Consider the following 13,166-nt stretch of genomic DNA (forward strand, 5'->3'; position numbering starts at 1 on the left):
CATTCGCACTATACACCCAGTGCAGAGATGCTGGATCAATTCGCCGCTATGGGCAGCAGAGAGTGACAGTGTCATGACACGCTGAGCGGCAAAGCACTGTGGGAAGTGTAGTAAATCGTGAACTCTTCCAACTCATCTCACTCAGCATCAATTATTATGGATGACCAAAGGAAAAAATAATGTTTCCAATTGAATTATCAATAAATGACATGCTTACAGTTATGTTGTAGATAAGACATGGGTCGGTAGGTTATGATAAATGTCATAGGGCCAACTTTTCCAATGTTTAGCCTACATCAATGGGGGCAAAAATCAATGGCCAGCATGGAACAGGAAAGGCCTGACAACAAGTGTCCTATTCACATGGATGTTTGTGTCCAACTTGGGACTATTGTAATGTAACATTCTTGTTGCCAGGCATGACAAGAAACTCAGAGTGGTTCCCGAGTGGCACAGCGGTCTAAGGCACTCCATCTCAGTGCTGGAGGCGTAACTACAGACACTCTGGTTTGAATCCAGGCTGTATCACAACCGGCTGTGATTGGGAGTCCCATAGGGCGGTGCACAATTGGCCAGGCGTCGCCCGGGTTTGGCTGGTGTAGGCCGTCATTGTAAATATGAATTTGTTCTTAACTGACTTGTCTATTTAAAAAAGGTTGAATAAAGGTTAAATTAAGGTTAAATAAAGGTTACATTTAAAATGTCAAAATAGAACTGAATCAGGATGTTACCCAGATTACACCACCATCATGTGGTTTCTATGTGTCAGTACACCTCCATCATGTGGTTTCTATGTGTCAGTACACCACCATCATGTGGTTTCTATGTCAGTACACCACCATCATGTGGTTTGTATTCTTCCTAACAGCCGTTTTCCAGGAACCGTGTTTAGAGTAGTAGTGCTGATCTAGGATCAGATCCTCCTTGTCCATGTAATCTTGTTAGTTATGATATAAAACAAACACTGATCCTAGATCACCACCCGGAGAGACAATATAGAAAAATACCCTGATATTTTCCAGGCTGCATCCCATCCGGGAGTGATTGGGAGTCCCATAGGGCGGTGCACAATTGGCCCAGCGTTGTCCGGGTTTGGCCCGGGTTAGGCCGTCATTGTAAATAAGAATTTGTTCTTTAACTGACTTGCCTAGTTAAATAAAGGTTAAATGAGATCACAGGTAACCTGGTCCCCAGGCTCCAGATAAAGAGCCAGGCTGGTTAATGAGATCACAGGTAACCAGTTTCGCAAGAGGGTGTGCCTGAGTAAATACTGAGAGGAACTTTCCACCAGTATAACCAGTGGTATCAGAGAGAGAGACTTTCCACCAGTATAACCAGTGGTATCAGAGAGAGACTTTCCACCAGTATAACCAGTGGTATCAGAGAGAGAGACTTTCCACCAGTATAACCAGTGGTATCAGAGAGAGAGAGACTTTCCACCAGTATAACCAGTGGTATCTGAGAGAGAGAGACTTTCCACCAGTTTAACCAGTGGTATCAGAGAGAGAGACTTTCCACCAGTATAACCAGTGGTATCAGAGAGAGAGACTTTCCACCAGTATAACCAGTGGTATCAGAGAGAGAGAGACTTTCCACCAGTATATCCAGTGGTATCAGAGAGAGAGACTTTCCACCAGTATAACCAGTGGTATCAGAGAGAGAGAGACTTTCCACCAGTATAACCAGTGGTATCAGAGAGAGAGAGACTTTCCACCAGTTTAACCAGTGGTATCAGAGAGAGAGACTTTCCACCAGTATAACCAGTGGTATCAGAGAGAGAGAGACTTTCCACCAGTATAACCAGTGGTATCAGAGAGAGAGAGACTTTCCACCAGTATAACCAGTGGTATCAGAGAGAGAGACTTTCCACCAGTTTAACCAGTGGTATCAGAGAGAGAGACTTTCCACCAGTATAACCAGTGGTATCAGAGAGAAAGAGACTTTCGGTATCAGAGAGAGAGAGACTTTCCACCAGTATAACCAGTGGTATCAGAGAGAGAGAGACTTTCCACCAGTATAACCAGTGGTATCAGAGAGAGAGACTTTCCACCAGTATAACCAGTGGTATCAGAGAGAGTCTATTAATTTATCTTGTTTTCTATGTTCAAAATGTTTGAAAATATGTTTTATAGTTTTATGCTCATTAATTCATTGTGGATTTATGGTAGAACTTTGAGAGTTGATTTTGATATGCCACATAATTTAATTTCTCACACAAGAACATTAATTAAGAGTCTGTAATAGAATGTCACTCATCCAGTCTCACAGTAAGAGTAGGTTTTATTACTCAATTATGAGGAGTCATTAACTGAAATTCATTATTACACTTCTCTACCCACCCTCCCCCACCACCTCCCTCTCCCCTCTTCCTCCCTACCACCTCCCTCTCCCCCTCCCTCGCTCCCTCCCATCTCCCTCTCACTGGGAAGAAAGAAGGGAGGGAGGATCCAGAACAGCTGAGGCGGTTGGTTGGTTGCTAACCAACCAGTTAAACAGGAACAACTAGACAAGCAGAGGAAAGAGAGGACACATGTATGATGGAGACATGGATAAAGCACATTCCAGAAACCTTGTTTCTTACATAATAAACTAGTTAACATGTTACATTAAGTTTCTCTGTAACACTTTACTGTAAGTTGTTCTGTAACACTTTACTGTACGTTGTTCTGTCACACTTTACTGTAAGTTGTTCTGTAACACTTTACTGTAAGTTGTTCTGTAACACTTTACTGTAAGTTGTTCTGTAACACCTTACTGTAAGTTGTTCTGTAACACTTTACTGTAAGTTGCTCTGTAACACTTTACATTAAGAAGTGTATAACACTTTACTGTAAGTTGCTCTGTAGACATTGTTCCCTTCACAATAGAGAAAGCAGAGCTATCTCTCTCTCCCTGGTGTTGGTATAGCAGGGCCTCTACGTGGTGTCAGTGGTAAGACAACACCTCAGTGTTCCCATGCCCCAAGTCTCTCTTTACAGCAATCAATCCCCGACCCATGCTCATCTTTACCTGCAAGTCGGTCTTGCTCCTTCAACCTGCCAGGGACTCACATGAATTATTTGCCGAGGATACTGAAGGCATTTGATAGTGCACTTTCTCTCTGTGTCTTGGTGTCTCTTTCTGTCTCTGTGCCTCTCATGTGTCTCTGTGTCAGTCTCTGTTTCTGTCTCCCTTTCTCTGTTTGCATTGTCAGAATGTACCACGTGCCGGTAGGACATAAAAAATACTTTGGCACATGATGTGTTGGTTATCTAGTCCTTCTAATGAAGTAACTGTAGCCTGTACTTGTAAATGTCACTGAAGTTCTCCTTAAACAGGTAAAACAACTTACAACCAGAAACACACAACAATGGTCTCCATGAGAGGTGCTGGGATTGCAACCCTCACCATTCTTTATTCAGGACTTGTTGCCAACAACATATGGGGCAGTTATATAGTGAGCATCGGTCATTATAGACCTGTGGTAATGGGGTGAATATGGAGGCATGTTCACAGGGGCCTCTTTTTCTTTTGATCTTAGGACCAATATTTCAACCATTATTAACCAAACCACCATCATAAAGTGTATAAATGTAGGAAATAAGACAATGCCTTTTCCTCTCAGTCCATAAAGGATCACTTTATTTGCAGACACTGACTGAACCAGTCCTGTTTCATTCAGTGACTTAATGAGATCCTGTCCAGGGCATTGAGTACAAACAGGAATACAAGGAACACACTGGACAAGTTCAAACTATATGGCACTACAATATATATATATTGACAGAATGGACAAAGTGACATGTTTCCGTTAATTAAGTGCAATAAATTGTCTTCATGAGAGCATGAGTGAGAGAAAATTAGACCATACAATAACAAGAAATAGTGCGTAATGACGATCAAGTAGTGCGCAATGACGCACCATGCATATGCTAGAGCCATATGGCTCTGGCTTTGTGGGGCTATGCAATATAATCCAAGGAAGTGTGGCAGCTACCATTGCCATCAATGTGAATATCACAAGCAGAACGACCAAGCAACGTGCTGTTGTACAAATCTTGACGCGCCGTCTCCTGCGGTTGGGTTGGAGAACAACAGGCATAGTGTCCAGGCTCACCGCATCTTCATCAGCCATGGGTCGGCCCTGGGCACTGATGATGAAAATCTGAGAGTTTCTGTGGTCGGGAGTGATCAGTGACAGTATCTGTCGACTCCTGCATCTCTCTGAAATCCACCTAAAACGTCTCACAATCCAGCTCAGTCCGCTTGAATCAGACGGTGAGCTACTATGCCCTGACGCGCGTCGTGCTTCATGGTGATGCTGTGGGTAACCAGGTGCTGGTGGAGGGACAGGAACCTTCAAGGTCTGCCCGCCTCCTTCCTCGCCCTCTTCTTCCCCGGGGCGAGAGGAACCCCAACCTCCTGTTGCTTCTTGATGAAAGTCAGGTGTCGGCAGACGGGACAGATGATGGTGTCTCTGATGACGCCGTCCCTGTTGATACTGACCAAGGTTTTGACCAGACAGTCGTGGCAGAAAACGTGTCCGCAGCTCAGGGTCCTCTCCGTGCCGGAGAGACTTTCATAACACACGGGACACTCTGAGTCCTCCTGGCTCTGCGAGTCCCGTTCCTCCGCTTGATGTCCGTCTAATGGTGTCATCCTGGAGCCTTTACGCGCTGCCTGGCATTGCTATCCACACCGCTGGTGCACATGGAATCACCAAAAATCCTAATAACAGCTGTGTGCGACACCACGGGATTTGACTATAGCTCCAACAGCGAGAATAAAGCTGATTTCTTTAGGCTACGATCCCGAACCTATCTGCCTGGAAATCTGTTGCACTGGCTGAGTGAAACAAAACACGTGCCACTCCTCCCGTACAGGGCAGTGTCTCCGTCTCAGGGAGGGCTGTCATCTATACCCATAGGCTACACCTGTGTGACTCGCTGCTCTTCTGGTGCGTTCAGTTTCCCCTGAGCGACAAAATCAGACAAACAGGATTTGGAATGTTTGAGAAAGAACACTGAAAATGTAAATCCAGTGACAGTCATGTCCCACCATTCTCCAAACCCCGCAGTCTGATCCACAGAACAGATAAGCTATGTGTTATTGAGGTTGACTTCATAGAAATATGCCTTGTACTTCATTTGATATTGGTGCGCACCCTTACGAAAAAGATTGCAGTATAACTGCCATTAGAGTGAGTATAATTGCAGTATGCTGCAAATACTGTGTACAAAATAACACAGTTCTTCTACTGCAGTAATTATTCCAGTGCAACTGCAGTTAGTTACAGTGCAGTATACTCACTGCAGTTATTCTGCAATTACTGTGTCCAAAATACCAGAGTCAAATACACGTTTACTGCAGTTTTCAAAACTGCAATCATTTTTTTGTAAGGGCATAGCCAATAAGCTAAACATAAAATAAATACTGGCCCACTGAATACAACATTTTGGCCAAATCCACTCAAATACGAAATACTCGCAACCGGCTACTGTGGGAAGTGCAGTATTGCTACAACTATTAGGCTATTAAATTCATTTCTAGGCTGCCTGTGAATGAGGATTTGATAGACCCTATGCGGTCTCTATGGAGGCGACTGCCTACACATCATCTGACTGCACTGCATTACTAATTTCTCAGCATAATAGCGCCACCTTGTGGTCAGGACGAGGCAAATCAGAGGTCAAATCAGAGGTCCAACCTGGAGCGTCACATTTGACGTACGTATGATTTCATCACGTGCCACCGCGTCGGAAGTTACGTTACTTCCGAGAGTCGCGTTGGCGTTTTCTAAACAGAGACAGACATTTCGATGAAGACAGTCCAGGTCAGAAGATGTGGCGACTGTAACTGAATCTGGAGCCAGACCACACGGATTGGACATGCCCAGGTTAGGACATTGATTTACATATTTACGTTGGTTACTTTACCAAAAGCTAGCTGGTTAACCTGGGTTTTCGACTTGAGGCAGGCTTTGAACGACGAGCAGCCAGCGGCTCACCAAACCAGTGACAGCTGAAAATAGGTTGTTGAACTTGCCGTTTGGTGCCATGTTAGTCTTGCTAGCTAATAATTGTGTATTTGATTTAGCGACACTGATGTTGACGAGCTAATGGTTTCCTTTTCTGGCATACTAGTTACACATGTTTTGCTGTGTGGAAACAAACAGTCAGTATCAGACAGTGTTTGACATGTTGTGTTGTCCAGTGGTGGTTTCGTATGACAAGCAAAAAAAAGCCGGTTACTAGTAACGTTACCAGCCAGTCTCATCCCTGGAACCAGTTAGAGGTGATTAACGTTAGGACTGAGTGATTACCGGTCTCGTTGCCTGTGGATACCACGTCCTATTTATTCCGCCTCACCTTGTCCGTCACTGACCGTACATGGTCAGCCGACTACTGTAAACTAAATACAGTTGATCTTAGCTAATGTAATAATGTGGCATTTAGCCTAGAATGTTTCTTACCACCAAATATTCAGGGAATGTGAATGTTGTTTATCATCATAGGGGTGGATGTGTCTTAATTCTACATAGAGTAAGAATTTCACCTAAATTGTAGCTACAGCTTTGTTCTGTGGCGTCTTAAGCTGCTGCTGTGAAAGCCAATGTAATGATGCCAGCCGGTAGCCACATGCAGTTAGCTAGTATAAAAACGGTCTAAGATCTCTACCAAATAAGGCATTCCCCAGGGTCTCACAACCACCGTAACTCTGAGACTGGATGTCACAACAGGGAGTATGTCTGGTCTGCTGCACAGCCTGCCTACTATACACACTGCTACACACAGCGGAGCCCTGAACCCTCCAATAGCCTGTCCCAGACCTCTGGTGGAAGTGGGAGGATTTTAGTTTCCTGGAAATAACGTAACTCACAGAGAATTTGGTGTGAGCCCGCGTAGTGCGTCAGCCACTCTCACTCTGAGTAAACAGCCAGACAGAGAGATGTCATCTGCATCAGAGGGAAAGAGGAAGCCAAGAGGAGAGTGGACAGGAAAACCACAGACTCCACTACCTTCCTCTTTTGGCTAGTTAGCCTGCCCTGTTCTAAACCATGGGTAAATATAACCAGATGGTTCCTCTGCTGTTGGCTTGGTAGTAGAGTCTACATACTGTGGCCCAAATGGTACCCTATTCCCTATATAGTGTGCTTCTTTTGACCAGGGCTTCACTGCTCTGGTCAAAAGTAGTGCACTTAATAGTGAGTAGGTTGCCATTTGGGACATGAGCCCATGTGTTCTGCACACCAGGATGCCACCCAACAAGCTGAGTCTTCTGTGCTGAAAATCACTGTCAGTGAGTGAACCTGGTATTGTCTTTCATATCCTGGTTTGTTGTTTGTAAATGAACACAAAACATTACTGCCAGCTGAGTGTAACCTAAAGATTTGTCTTATTTTTTTATCACCATGGAAACAACAGCTTGTCTGTTATTGAGTCTCACATTCCAGTCTTTTGCTTCTCTGTGATAAAGGGATGAATGGAGAGACTTGTGTTTTCAAACCTTCCTCTCTCATAGCTCCGACTGAGATTTCACCTCAGTGGACGTGTTGTTCACGTGGTAGCCTAATAACATTACATCATGTTGGCTATACTATCATTAGCACAGTTCAGCTACGTATAGCTAACATGATGATCTATCATTAGCCCAGTTCAGCTAAGTATAGCTAACATGATGATCTATCATTAGCCCAGTTCAGCTAAGTATAGCTAACATGATGATCTATCATTAGCCCAGTTCAGCTAAGTATAGCTAACATGATGATCTATCATTAGCCCAGTTCAGCTACGTATAGCTAACATGATGCTCTATCATTAGCCCAGTTCAGCTAAGGTCATCATGTTAGCTATACTATCATTAGCCTAGTTTAGCTAAGGTCATCATGTTAGCTATACTATCATTAGCCTAGTTCAGCTAGTATCTTAGACTAGGCTATGTTGACAGTATCAAAACCAATACTAGTTCAGCTAGTATCTTAGACTAGGCTATGTGACAGTATCAAAACCAATACTAGTTCAGCTAGTATCTTAGACTAGGCTATGTTGACAGTATCAAAACCAATACTAGTTCAGCTAGTATCTTAGACTAGGCTATGTTGACAGTATCAAAACCAATACTAGTTCAGCTAGTATCTTAGACTTGGCTATGTTAACAGTATCAAAACCAGACTTCAGGACACAATCCAGTTATGTGCTAATAAATTGCATCACCATGCTTCAGTCTTCACCTTGGTGTTGTTGACATTTTCCTCAGGCCTCCTCAGTTTCCTGAATGAGTCCCAGTAGTAGTTGTGTAACGACACAGTTTCCTGAGTGAGTCCCAGTAGTGGTGTAACGACAGTTTCCTGAGTGAGTCCCAGTAGTAGTGATGTAACGACACAGTTTCCTGAGTGAGTCCCAGTAGTAGTGGTGTAACGACACAGTTTCCCGAGCTGCATAACACACACGCATGCTCTGCACACCATACCATACAACACCAAGAGTAATGTGAGAGAGAACAGCTATTCTCCCTTTGACCCCATGACCCCTGGGACCTGTCTAACTGACAGATGACTCTCCCTTGTTAACTGAATTAAAAGCCATTTGACATTCTGTTTAGGAGAGTGTAGTATGGTCCGTCTGTTAGAGTGCTGGCCTGCTGTTGGTGTTGGGGTGGCTGACCCATCCGTCTGTTAGAGGGCTGGCCTGGTGTTGGGGTGGCTGACCAGACCGCTGACCCATCTGTCTGTTAGAGGGCTGGCCTGCTGTTGGTGTTGGGGTGGCTGACCCATCCATCCGTCTGTTAGAGGGCTGGCCTGGTGTTTGTGTGGCTGACCAGACCGCTGACCCATCTGTCTGTTAGAGTGCTGGCCTGCTGTTGGTGTTGGGATGGCTGACCCATCCGTCTGTTAGAGGGCTGGCCTGTTGTTGGGTGGCTGACCAGACCGCTGACCCATCTGTCTGTTAGAGTGCTGGCCTGCTGTTGGTGTTGGGGTGGCTGACCCATCCGTCTGTTAGAGGGCTGGCCTGGTGTTGGTGTGGCTGACCAGACCGCTGACCCATCTGTCTGTTAGAGTGTTGGCCTGCTGTTGGTGTTGGGGTGGCTGACCCATCCGTCTGTTAGAGGGCTGGCCTGGTGTTGGTGTGGCTGACCAGACCGCTGACCCATCTGTCTGTTAGAGTGTTGGCCTGCTGTTGGTGTTGGGGTGGCTGACCCATCCGTCTGTTAGAGGGCTGGCCTGGTGTTGGTGTGGCTGACCAGACCGCTGACCCATCTGTCTGTTAGAGTGCTGGCTGGTGTTGGGGTGGCTGAACGCTGTGCTGACTCATCCGTCTGTTAAAGCTACAATATGTCACAAAGCTACAACATTTTTTTTTTGGGGGGGGGCGATCTGACCAAATTCACATAGAAATATGAGTTATAGATCTGTCATTCCCATTGAAAGCAAGTCTAAGAAGCAGTGGGTCTGTTCTATCTGTGCTATTTCTATGCTTCCCGTTCTGTATTTTCGTTTATGCGTCTTTTACTTTCGGTTTTGTACACCAGCTTCAAACAGACGTGTGTGTGCGTATATACAATATTTTTGCTTACAGAAAATATATTTCACAGCGGTTTAGACAGTACAATGATTCTCTACACAACGACTGCTTGTCTTGTCATATAAACTGAAACTAGGCAAACTATTAGAATTTTAGCAACCAGGAAGTGGAGGAGCGAATTCTGCACAGTGTAACTTTAGAGTGCTGGTGTTGGGACGGGTTGAAGCGACTGACCTATGCATGCTGGAGATCCCTCTAAACCAGAGATGATCACTAGTAGCCTTGTCTATTCCTGGAGCCACTGGGAGGGCTGGGGGACTCCCTGCTGTTCAACCTCACTCAGCGCACACACACACACACACTGGACCAAACAGACTCTTGGGGGTTTAATCACAGGGCAGACATCCTCCCTCTGAAGTGGCTTTGGCCCAACCACAGCTTCATTCATAACACTGCTGCTCAGGATTTCCACACTGCTTCTGTTCCATGTGTTTATGATTGGCATTCAGCACAAAATGGCCGTGAATAGAAGTGAATGGAGCTTTTTGAGAACATGTCCAGTCCGCTGTGGCCCATGTAAAACACACAGGGTTAGATGTTTTAATGAGGAGGCCCTGGTCTGTATGAAGGGGTTCTGGGGGCCTGCTGGGGGCATCCTACATCTCCTCACCGAGGAGTTGGTCTACCAAATGGCTGGTTGTCACCCAGGTGTTGCTGCTGGGTCAGTGTATCAGGCCTGATTGTTAGAAGAGAGGTGGAGGGAGGCTGAATTGAAGTCAGTGGGTCTTGAATAACTGTGATGACAGCCAGGCCTCCTGACAGACAGCCAGGCCTCCTGACAGACAGCCAGGCCTCCTGACAGACAGCCAGGCCTCCTGACAGACAGCCAGGCTCCTGACAGACAGCCAGGCCTCCTGACAGACAGCCAGGCCTCCTGACAGACAGCCAGGCCTCCTGACAGACAGCCAGGCGTCCTGACAGACAGCCAGGCCTCCTGACAGACAGCCAGGCCTCCTGACAGACAGCCAGCCAGGCCTCCTGACAGACAGCCAGCCAGGGCTCCTGACAGACAGCCAGCCAGGGCTCCTGACAGACAGCCAGGGCTCCTGACAGACAGCCAGCCATGCTCCTGACAGACAGCCAGCCATGCTCCTGACAGACAGCCAGCCATGCTCCTGACAGACAGCCAGCCATGCTCCTGACAGACAGCCAGCCATGCTCCTGACAGACAGCCAGCCATGCTCCTGACAGACAGCCAGCCATGCTCCTGACAGACAGCCAGCCATGCTCCTGACAGACAGCCAGCCATGCTCCTGACAGACAGCCAGCCATGCTCCTGACAGACAGCCAGCCATGCTCCTGACAGACAGCCAGCCATGCTCCTGACAGACAGCCAGCCATGCTCCTGACAGACAGCCAGCCATGCTCCTGACAGACAGCCAGCCATGCTCCTGACAGACAGCCAGCCATGCTCCTGACAGACAGCCAGCCATGCTCCTGACAGACAGCCAGCCATGCTCCTGACAGACAGCCATGCTCCTGACAGACAGCCAGGCCTCCTGACAGACAGCCAGGCCTCCTGACAGACAGCCAGGCCTCCTGACAGACAGCCAGCCATGCTCCTGACAGACAGCCAGCCATGCTCCTGACAGACAGCCAGCCATGCTCCTGACAGACAGCCAGCCATGCTCCTGACAGACAGCCAGCCATGCTCCTGACAGACAGCCAGCATGCTCCTGACAGACAGCCAGCCATGCTCTGACAGACAGCCAGCCATGCTCCTGACAGACAGCCAGCCATGCTCCTGACAGACAGCCAGCCATGCTCCTGACAGACAGCCAGCCATGCTCCTGACAGACAGCCAGCCAGGCCTCCTGACAGACAGCCAGCCAGGCCTCCTGACAGACAGCCAGCCAGGCCTCCTGACAGACAGCCAGCCAGGCCTCCTGACAGACAGCCAGGCTCCTGACAGACAGCCAGGCCTCCTGACAGACAGCCAGGCCTCCTGACAGACAGCCAGACTCCAACCAGGCCACCTAACTCCAGACAGACTTTTTTTTGCAATGAATTAGTCTGCTACTTTTCTTGGGTAAGAATAAACCCAATGTTTTGGTTTTCTGCCATTCAAATGTTTCGACCTCCTTTCAGGATACGTCTGTCTTGAACTAGCTTCAGGTGATCATGTTGTTCTCCTCTTCAGGTTGTTCTGCCATGGACACAGACATGATACCAACATTCACTTCAAAAGACCAGGAGATTGACTACTGGAAGACCTTATCCCTCAAGTATAAGAACAGGTATGTTCATGTCAGCTGATCTAGGCTACTCATAGCTCATTTAACAAAATCACTGATTGATTTCTACATGGTTAAACATTGAGTTTCAGAGGATTAGACTCAGCAGTTTGTCATTGTATCGGTTGAACTACTCTCCTCTACCTACACGTTCCAAATTGAAACTCAAGCTAGTCTTCTCAGTAATATAATTATACATGACCAGAACAGCACATGGCTTGCTCTCGGCTCTGTTACATAAAGCAAGGCTTTTATGTTTGCTCATAACGCTGGAAGATGAACAACAAGGTTATGTCATAACAGTCATGTGATCGTCTGACACGTGACCTGTTCCTCTATAGGCCTTTGTTAACGTTACCATCGACACAGGGAGCAATGGATTCATTGGCCTAGATTAGGCCCGAGTTAGTTTAGGTCTAGTTGTTCTTAGTGCTGGGTAGTCCTCATTAGTGCACACCGTAGCAAAACGTGTTGTAATGGAAAACATTTTGCAGGGAACATTAGCATTTCTTATTGTGCTGGTTCAGGTAGTAACCGACCTCCCTGTTTCAGCCCTTTTCTTCCTTTTGGTTTCTATTGAATATGACACTTTTACAGATATCCTATATCCACCGGGGTGTTCTAGAACACATACAGCCTATATCCAGCGGGGTGTTCTAGAACACATACAGCCTATATCCAGCGGGGTGTTCTAGAACACACACAGCCTATATCCAGCGGGGTGTTCTAGAACACACACAGCCTATATCCAGCGGGGTGTTCTAGAACACACACAGCCTATATCCAGCGGGTGTTCTAGAACACACACAGCCTATATCCAGCGGGGTGTTCTAGAACACACACAGCCTATATCCAGCGGGGTGTTCTAGAACACACACAGCCTATATCCAGCGGGGTGTTCTAGAACACACACAGCCTATATCCAGCGGGGTGTTCTAGAACACACACAGCCTATATCCAGCGGGGTGTTCTAGAACACACACAGCCTATATCCAGCGGGGTGTTCTAGAACACACACAGCCTATATCCAGCGGGGTGTTCTAGAACACACACAGCCTATATCCAGCGGGGTGTTCTAGAACACACACAGCCTATATCCAGCGGGGTGTTCTAGAACACACACAGCCTATATCCAGCGGGGTGTTCTAGAACACACACAGCCTATATCCAGCGGGGTGTTCTAGAACACACACGCAGCCTATATCCAGCGGGGTGTTCTAGAACACACACGCCTATATCCAGCGGGGTGTTCTAGAACACACACGCAGCCTATATCCAGCGGGGTGTTCTAGAACACACACGCAGCCTATATCCAGCGGGGTGTTCTAGAACACACACGCAGCCTATATCCAGCGGGGTGTTCTAGAACACA

At 46.9% G+C, this 13,166-nt stretch overlaps 1 protein-coding gene across 1 annotated transcript; it reads right to left on the reverse strand.

Annotated features, from left to right (window-relative positions):
- Positions 1–1,172: 1,172 nt before the first annotated feature.
- On the reverse strand, positions 1,173–4,657 carry LOC118950610 (RING finger protein 222). Its single transcript, XM_036973789.1, is given in 3 exon segments — positions 1,173–1,214; positions 3,902–4,369; positions 4,372–4,657. Coding segments are annotated over 3 exon segments (777 nt in total). The 5' UTR covers positions 4,639–4,657.
- Positions 4,658–13,166: the final 8,509 nt, after the last annotated feature.

Source organism: Oncorhynchus mykiss, unplaced genomic scaffold, assembly GCF_013265735.2.
Source record: "Oncorhynchus mykiss isolate Arlee unplaced genomic scaffold, USDA_OmykA_1.1 un_scaffold_317, whole genome shotgun sequence".
In the NCBI taxonomy this organism is placed as follows: domain Eukaryota; kingdom Metazoa; phylum Chordata; class Actinopteri; order Salmoniformes; family Salmonidae; genus Oncorhynchus; species Oncorhynchus mykiss.